The following is a 9,087-nucleotide window of genomic DNA, read 5'->3' as shown; positions in this document are numbered from 1 at the left end:
CACCCACTTCATTCACATTTAGTCACACTAATTACTAATTTATACGTAGGAATCGCGTTCAAATCCAATTAATATACCGCTCACTCACCTAAAACAAGAAAAAACATATTATTAGGTATCATTAAAGCACCGAAAAATACTGTATTATAAATTGACATCATAAGTGAATACTATCCAATATGATTTTAAATTTAAAACGTGAAATTCAATTAGTGAATTGGTAAATATCTTCTTACGGATAATATTTTATCTATAACGTAAAAAACGAGAAAAGTACCTTGAGAGATCAGAAAGTAATCCAGCTGTGGTCCCCAACAAGTTCGTTCCAAGCCGGTACCATTTGCGGACCTCCTTGAACACGATTCCAAGAAATAAATATTCCATGGAAGGCGTCCAATAATGTCAGCAATGAAACAACTTACGGTGGACAGTTAGCAGATGATGATTATCGCTGTTTATTCATCAAAAGCTGTTTAGGACCGGCCAGGAACCGCGACGCGACTTTATTGGAAGGAGGTACCCATCTATAACAAATCAAAATTTTATATTAAATTGGATACAAAAATATATAAGAAATGAATGAATAACACAAACGAATAACAAGAACTATATGAAGAAATTTACCTGAACTCCCGTATCCTTCCGCCTTATTTGATTCAGTCCTACCCCAGTATAAACGTAACGTGCACTTCGAGTGCTCAAGATTTATTGGGGAATTCGGGCGATCCCTACAAAAATAATTAATGACACGATATCGGGCTCGACGGGATCTTTGTTCTCTCGAGGGTTGGACCACACTTCACTGGCACCGTCAACACTCACGCTCCGCACTCGAAATGTCCTAGAACAAAAATAAAACAATATTAAGAATGTATATATTCAAAGTATGAAATAAAAACCTACCTCACTTTTCTGAAGTAGATACTGGAATATGCTGGCTCCAATTAAGAAGCTTCAACGCTAGTCCAGACCAAAACAACGAACTGTCTGAAGCCAATTTGGCAATGGAAACTGACTTCCACTGAAAAACTAGCCACATACCGCTCGTTCTCAGAACTGAACCGGCGCTAAAACTGTTTTTAATTTTAATTAGTATAGAAAAAATTGATCGCACAAAAAGAGAATAAACGAAAAAAAAATTCATGATTTTACCGCGCCGAGGGTCGTGACTCTGGGCATGTTAATGCACAATCCGGATGGTCACCACGGGCCTCCCGACATCCTGGGCAAAAATCTTCAACGAATTGTTCGCGTGACTAGACCTGATGACCGCCGAGTCCCACATTATCACCGGAAAAGGAAGAACGAAGATCTATCGAACCACCACCAATGACAACCCATACTAGCCCACTCATCATCTATCGGTCGAACTTCCGGGTCCCCAGCTGTAGGAGACCCGCAAGGCGATCAACTAGAAGTTGCCGAAGCAACGGGCGATATCATACAACGTATCAAAGTCTGCAATGGCCTGCTACCAAGGGAATGATAATGTGCACCAAGACTAGGACGATCCAGGCTCGTCAGCTACATTAACGCACCCAGGAGATCACGCGCGCATTACACGAGGCAGCTTTGATTTTCCCGTACCTGAAAATAAAAAAATCATAACAATATGGTAGAAATGTATACGGATCCAAAAAAACATTCCGACGCATGTCAGTTTCGCGTTAATTTTGTGACTGATGCATGCTAAGGGCTGTTATAACAATAAATATGAATCAATATCAACTTACCCGTTGGGAAGCACAGCAAGTCTTTATGTAATAAAAAAAAAAGAACGAATTCGGTTAAAATTACTGCATTTTTAAGATAAAAATAAGAATTAAAATTAAAATAGTTGCATGGAACGACGGCGTCAAGCCACGACGAAGGGCACCGCTCGTACAACTACGAAGAAATAGAGATGAAGTACGATTCAAACTCAACATCGAAATGCGCCGTTGTCAACAACACCGGAAAGATGTTTATTATTAAATTCAATATAATTAAATAAATTTTGCATTAACATTTCAGATATATCCAGTCGCGCCAATATTAAACAAATAACCGTCAGTGTAAACATATTCAATTTTGTTCAATATATATATATATAAATATAATTTGTTTAAAACAATTTAATAATACATAATGACAAACATAAACTGCATACGGCAACATAGTGCGTAAATCACAGGGTTGAAAAACATTCATGGCACACTGGTTTTCTTTACAAGCAACAAATATGCATTTTTTCATAGTGCCGTCTTAAGAAACTACAACATTTTGAACAAACTTTGAATTTTTATTCAGGGGCGTGCAAATAATAATAAATGTCAAATTAAAAAATAGAAACATAATAATTATATTAAATAAAATTATTGATCTAAGGCTTTGAATGTTTAAAAATATTTAAGATTTTTTAATTATTTAAATATACTTCCAATATTTCTAAAATAATCATTATTTTAGAGGTTGTAATAGGGATTAAATCTAGTAAATTATATTTAAAATATAGAAGTAAATATTTATTAAAAATTTGTTAATGTACAATTTGTAATTTATGAATGAATGATTGAAAATTGAAATTATATTCAATCGTAACTTTGCTTCGCGAAAATTGATAACATTATTTCCTAATATTTAATCAGAACTAAAATTTAGTACAGACCAAAATTAATATTTAACTGAATAACAATTATATATATATATATCAATTTATTAATAATTGAGTCAGCTAGGTCATTTAATATTAAAAACAATGTGTTATTGATTTATCTATACGTTGATTTACTTGATTCCACAGATGTTATGTAAAAAATTAAATAAAACTAATTCGAAAAACAAGAAATTATTAACATACAATATCAAAATATGAATATCTATAAAGCCAAAGAAAACATAAATTATTTTAAACACAAATTGTTCCTATCAATTGTTAATTCTTAATTTTATAACTTAAACCAGCTATATGACAACTTATTGATGCTTATATGACTTTTGACGGAATGAAAATGAATGACCTTGAAATTGATTTTTCTAGTGGTTCCTATGAGACTGAAAAAGAATTACTTTCATTATTGTTGTATATTTTTTGTAATAAATATATGGAAGAATATTCAAAAAAAAGTACTTGCCTATATCCTTATAATAACAAGTAATTTCAATTCTGTTTGTTTTAGGACTCATAATTATTTATATTACTTTAAGAGTGGCTATTAGTAAAAACTGTGCCTGAGCCTAGAACATTTTAAAAGATTTTGGTTTTTATTGAAATTATACCAGCCATTACCTTTAGCATCTCATTTTAATAAGCAATGTTTCAGTGTTATAAATTTTGCTTGTACTTTTACATATCACATTTATGGTATATCTTAGTCATGTTATTTCTAAAATACATAATACATTAATAAATAAACTAAATTCAGATTAAACTCACTGCATACTGAACAATTTTATAATGAATTAAACGAACAAATAAAGCAATTATTAATTATTTGAGTGTTTTCTGCAGCTCACAAGATATTGAAAACACTTATCAGGTTTATTGGCCATAAAAAAAGAAACAATAAATAATTTAGATCATAAAATCAAAGTTAAATGAATCAATTGATAGTAAGAAATACTCAATTAAAATAAGTTAAGTTAAAGGTACAAGGATATTTTTTTGATAGTTCTTATTATGCTATGATGTAAATTTCAAGCTTTTAAAACTAAAAATCTCGATCTCTTGATCTCTTAATATTATTTCATTTATTGTTATATTACAATTTTTGATATAAAATTATACTTCTAAATATAATTATTTTACTGCTAATTTCTTTCTATTCCTCTTTGACACTGTCTTTTTGCCTTTAGCAAGCTTTGTTCTATTTAACACCTGTCTATCTTCTGCTTCAACCGTTTTTCTTAAACTCTCTAATGAATCCTTGTATTGTTCTCCCAATGGCTCTAAATCATCTTCTGGTATTTTTATCTGAAAATATAATAGTGTTAGCTTATATAATTACCATTAACATTATATTACTTCTAGGACATCAGTTTTATCTGCTTGTTGTAACAGCTCCTTAAATTTACCAATTTGAGAACTATGTAAAAATGTTACAGCTAATCCGTTTTCTCCTGCTCTTGCTGTTCTTCCTGCTCTATGAATGTAGGTTTTCAGATATTTTGGAGCTGAGTATGAAATAACACATTGTACCCCAGGAAAATCTATACCTCTAGCCAAAGCATCAGTTGATATCAGCCTAAAAAATATAATTATAATTGATATATAATGAGTATTGGTTTAGTAAAAATTACTTACAAATCTATTTCACCTTTAGAGAATTTATCAATTAAGGCAACTCTACTTTTAGGCTGCAAATGTGATGATATTTCTTCAACTGAAATTTTATTTTGAAACATTGCTCTCAATAAGATTGTTAACCTATGTGTACTCTCCACTGAATGTGTAAATATAAGTGTTTTCTTTAGGTTCTCTTGCTGAATATATTTATACAACATTAATGGTTTCAGATCTGCTGATGTTTCAATGTATTTTTCAGTTAATTCGTTAGGTGTAGTATATTTTCCTATAAAAGTATCTGATTTAACTTCTTCAACTGCATTGTGTTCCATGCCATCATTGGCATCATTATTTTCCACAACTGAAGTAAACAATTTTGGCTGGAAAAGTGATAATTGTTGTAACTTTTCAGGATCTTGAGATAATGTTGCTGAGAAGAGAAGTTTCTGTGGAGGTCTATGTTTTTGCAAGGCAAATTGATTCAGAATCTTCGAAGCTCCTATAAGAAATTTTAAATAAATTGACATTGATTTTAATATTTTTGATTAAAAAATTACCTTCTGGGGAAATATGTTTTTCTAAATGATAAAGCCAATCATTTTGTATGTTTTCTAAAACTCGGTCAGCTTCATCAATGACCAAAAAATCTAGATATTGTAAATCTAAGCCCTCTGTAGATTTTAAATGATCAACTAATCTGCCAGCAGTACAAACTAAAATATCAATTTTGGATATGTATCCCCAAGCTTCGTCTGTAAAAAAAAACCAATTTAGTTAATCATAATGAAAATTCTTTAATTTGCTTGTTACTTTTGGTAAGAATTTGTTTTTGTTCTACTTCAAAACTATTTTGTCCTGATATTATACAAACATCTATGTTTGTTCCTTCGGTATATGTCTTGAATGTCCCAAATACTTGCCTGGCCAAATCTTGAGTAGGAAGAATTACAAGAGCTCTAATTTTTTTAAAAGTATATTTCTTCAGCATCTGTACAATAGGCAGAACAAAAGACAATGTTTTACCACTACCAGTTGGTGCTGAAACACATACGTCTCTTGTAAACATTATATCTGAATACCTACAATATAAGTTTTATAGATAGTTCCTAATACATAATTTATATCATACTTATTATTTTGTATTAACCATGGTATAACTTTTGCTTGAACAGGAAAGAATTTATCAACTCCATTGACTTTTAATAAACTTCTTAATTGCTTATCTATAATTTTTAAATCAGACACCTTTGTCTCTAATTTTTGTAAATTGACTGAAATAATTGTCGGGTTTGTTAACCATCTGGGAAGAACCCTTTTTACCTAAAATTAAGCAATAATAATTATCATTTAATGATATGAGATATATCATTCAACGTTACTTTGGCTTTCTTTTGAAAATTATCTACACCTAATATAGTAAAACCTTCAATATCTACAGGTTCAGATTTTCTTTTCTTTCCCTTATTTTCTTTATGCTTATTATCTGTAACTTGATCCTTATATTCATCAATATGTTTATCAATTAGTTCTTTATCAACAAATTCATCTATATTGTTTTCTGGAACTTTTACAATGTTTTGCTTAATTTCTCTTTTAATTTGTCTGGCCTGTGTAGTTCTTTGAATAGCCTCTTTTATTTTTTGTTCTTTTTCCTTCTGCTTGTTCCTTAACTTTTTGTTTTTCTCAATTTTTTTGAGAACACGATTTAATTTGCTGCTTTCTTCGGCCTTATTTTCATCCTTTGATTCTTCTTCGTCATGCCTGCAACGTAAAAAATTACTGTATTAATTGACTGATTAATATATTTCGATTTACCTGTTTACAACAAATAATTCCATGATTAGAAATAAAATGGTGCATATATCACGTAACAAAATTGCAGGTTATAATTTAAGGTTAGGGTATTAAATAGAAATGAAGTTATCTACATATTCTTTTATTATAATAAATATTTCTTCACCATTTTCTCATAATTACAATAAAAAATGTAATTAAAATAAAATGATGCATATAACACGTAACGAAATTGCAGGTTATTTAACTAAAGTTATATTACTAAATTAAAATGAAGTTATCTACATATTATATTATTATAACTATTTTACTTCACCATTTTGTCATAATTATATAATTTTCTTTATTTAATTTATATTTTATACTATATTATATAATTTATATAGTTCATTACAAATGTTATACATCATAATCATTAGTTTTAGAATTTTAGAATCGTTTTAAATATTACAAATAGTTAAATTTTTTTATACAATATTATCTCATATATTTTCATAAAATATCCACTGATTTAATTATTGAACTACACTACTTTGTAACGCTACTAATATGTATGTTATTATGCTTCCAGTAATCTAAAAAACAATTATTATTTCATTGTAAAGACATTAATTATCCGTACCGGTCCAATTATTTTTATATCTATGGTAAAAAAGTTTTGGGCTGTGAAAGGTACCTGACTTTCTAGTTTATTAATAAAGAAACGAATTTGCTGCTGTTCTTCAATTGTTTCACATCGCACAGTTGATTCTATTAAAATTATCTTTAACCCATGTACCTGAAAATTAATTTAATATAAGGAAACAAATTCTAATTAGATAATAGTAGTTTTCTTACAATTTCCTTTAAATCATGGTAGTTCTTTAAAGTCCAATATAGTGTTGTTGTGTGCCAAAATAAATAAAGGAAATTCCACGTGAATATAGCTCTCGTAGTGTTGTCATAAATGTTACTCAATAAATATAACACCCAAGAAAACCAAGAAACTGTTAAAATAAGTATTTGAAAAATAATATGTATCAAAAATTGTAGACCTAAGTTGTTTAGGAGTTCTGAACAGCACTGGTACAATTCTTCATGAAATATTCGAAGGTACTCGATTGTTTGGTACTTTGGTAATACGTTTTGATCTTGGAGATGATATTTATCGTCACATATTGTGTACTTGTTAATACCATAGAAGAATGCCATATTGTGTCTGAAGCTAATAGTTTTGATAGGGTGGGGTGACTGGTATCTTAAATAATTAACTGTCAAACTTTCAAAGCAGGCGAACATACAAATGAAGTACTTTACCACTAAAATAAGATAGATATATTATGTAGATACAAATTAAATTATAATACTGGTTTAATGATCATTAATATCCTTAAGTGGAATATAATAAATCATATAGTTATTTGTAATTTAAAAAATTACCTTCACCATTTTATCCAGCATTTACTGTAGAATCTTTTATTTTTTAATGTTAAAACGGTTGACTTAAATAACTCGGTTTTTCGCATACTTACTGACGATAAATTTATCAGCTACAATGAAAGGAAGGAAATGGAATATGGACAATGCCAGCATATTCTGTGGTAGATCTAAGGCATATAAAGAGTTCCATATCACATATGAGCTTATTTGTAGTAGTATAACCCCAAAGAAGCATATTGATATTTTGTATTCTAGATTCTTGGCGGTTTTCTTGGACTGGTGGCACATCAAATCATTGACTTTAAGCTTGTTCAATTTGTTCATAAATTTTCCGAAATCTTTGTACTTAATTAGGTTGACGATTAACACTAGTACGTATGCAGCGTTGATAAAGTACGTCAGATAAAACAGAAATTCTGGCGTTGGTTTATTTATAAAAAAACTGAATCCTTTTATAACGTAGCATGGAGTTAAATGGACGGTGGCAATAATGGTGGAGTAAAGGAACCAGACAGGTGACACTCTATACATACATTGATTATTTTCATGTTTCCAAGTGTATGGAAAAAGCCCGAACATTCGGGCTACCATCGATGACCAATGTAAAATTTTACAGGTGCAAAGACGTTTTAAATTCGTAGTGTCGTTATTCGTCAAAGAAACGACGTGACATTTATTTTTCGGATGTATTTTAACGTATTTCTTATTGACGTTAGATATTGCTGGAAACGTCATTACATTAAAAAATAAATTGAAGCTTAATAATTTACCTTATTTTACACAAAGAGGTCATTGTAGTTAGTCTGACATAAGGCGCAAACTTGGAATGATACTCAGTGAAAATAGGGTTTCGATATATATCTAGCAGCAGTCATTACTGGAACGTCATTCGCTTGTTTACCCAAGTATATAGAGAAAACGAATTTTCTATTATCTAGTTTCTCTTTATTTACATAGTAACAAGGGATAATTTATTATTTTGTTTTTTATATACTACTAGCGACCCGCCCCGGCTTCGCACGGGTGCAATGCTGATACTAAATTAAATACACTACAGAAAAAATATGAACGTTGTATATAAAAACATAGCGGCCCGCTCCGACTTTGCACGGGCATAAAATATATATGCCTATGTCACTCAATGAAAACATGATTAAAATCGATCCAGTATTTTTGGTTCATTCATTACTGCCCTTGGCCTGCACGCATTAAATTTGGAGTAAAACAATTCCTCTTCCCCTATACTTACTATGAAGATTTCCTGCTATCTTTGGAATATCTAAATTCATACAATTTTTATTACATTACACATTTTTAAACGCAAATTTTAAATTTGTAATATCTCCGAAAATATTTGTTTAATTTACATGCTGTAAGGAACCATATTGATCTATATTAATTGCACACTGTAATTAAGGTACTTAATTCGATAAGGATTAATGCCGTATTGCTTAAAATAGCTTCGTAAATAAGCCATTTTCTCACGTAAAAAGTAAACAATAAAAATGGTTAATGTGGGTTATCCCTAAAAGATAAACATATACCATCCCGGACTTTTTTGTAGACCTTTTTATGGTGTACAATACTGTAGTACATTAATTTGATCTAAC

The 9,087-nt window shown here is 30.0% G+C and overlaps 2 protein-coding genes across 2 annotated transcripts; both read right to left on the bottom strand.

Annotated features, from left to right (window-relative positions):
* Nucleotides 1-321: 321 nt before the first annotated feature.
* Nucleotides 322-1,285, bottom strand: LOC143201059 (uncharacterized). The gene is made up of 3 exons (XM_076411907.1): nucleotides 1,212-1,285; nucleotides 625-797; nucleotides 322-524 (listed from the first exon to the last, which is right to left on the bottom strand). Exons 1-3 carry the CDS (start codon nucleotides 1,283-1,285, stop codon nucleotides 463-465), a joined length of 309 nt encoding a protein of 102 aa, XP_076268022.1. The 3' UTR covers nucleotides 322-462.
* Nucleotides 1,286-3,706: 2,421 nt separating this feature from the next.
* Nucleotides 3,707-6,180, bottom strand: Dbp73D (putative ATP-dependent RNA helicase Dbp73D). The gene is made up of 8 exons (XM_076410961.1): nucleotides 6,080-6,180; nucleotides 5,644-6,025; nucleotides 5,394-5,584; nucleotides 5,075-5,343; nucleotides 4,822-5,016; nucleotides 4,283-4,763; nucleotides 4,004-4,223; nucleotides 3,707-3,952 (listed from the first exon to the last, which is right to left on the bottom strand). The coding sequence occupies exons 1-8, from the start codon at nucleotides 6,100-6,102 to the stop codon at nucleotides 3,779-3,781; spliced, it is 1,935 nt and encodes a 644-aa protein (XP_076267076.1). The 5' UTR covers nucleotides 6,103-6,180; the 3' UTR covers nucleotides 3,707-3,778.
* Nucleotides 6,181-9,087: the final 2,907 nt, after the last annotated feature.

This window comes from Rhynchophorus ferrugineus, unplaced genomic scaffold (genome assembly GCF_030347505.1).
Source record: "Rhynchophorus ferrugineus isolate W39M unplaced genomic scaffold, kcgeb_rfMv2 rfM8, whole genome shotgun sequence".
NCBI classification, from domain to species: Eukaryota; Metazoa; Arthropoda; class Insecta; order Coleoptera; family Curculionidae; genus Rhynchophorus; species Rhynchophorus ferrugineus.
The sequence above is the reverse complement of the archived record's forward strand: the minus strand, read 5'-3'. Positions and strand labels throughout refer to the sequence as shown.

Coding starts and splice junctions, on each gene's coding strand:
- LOC143201059 (XM_076411907.1), bottom strand. CDS start 1,285: ATGTGGGACTCGGCGGTCATCAGGTCTAGTCACGCGAACAATTCGTTG. Junction 798..1,211: donor TTTGCCCAGGATGTCGGGAG/GCCCGTGGTGAC, acceptor GTGCCAGTGAAG/TGTGGTCCAACCCTCGAGAG. Junction 525..624: donor GGAAGGATACGGGAGTTCAG/GTAAATTTCTTC, acceptor GATTTGTTATAG/ATGGGTACCTCCTTCCAATA.
- Dbp73D (XM_076410961.1), bottom strand. CDS start 6,102: ATGGAATTATTTGTTGTAAACAG. Junction 5,344..5,393: donor TGGTTAATACAAAATAATAA/GTATGATATAAA, acceptor CTTATATTGTAG/GTATTCAGATATAATGTTTA. Junction 4,764..4,821: donor AAAACATATTTCCCCAGAAG/GTAATTTTTTAA, acceptor AATTTCTTATAG/GAGCTTCGAAGATTCTGAAT.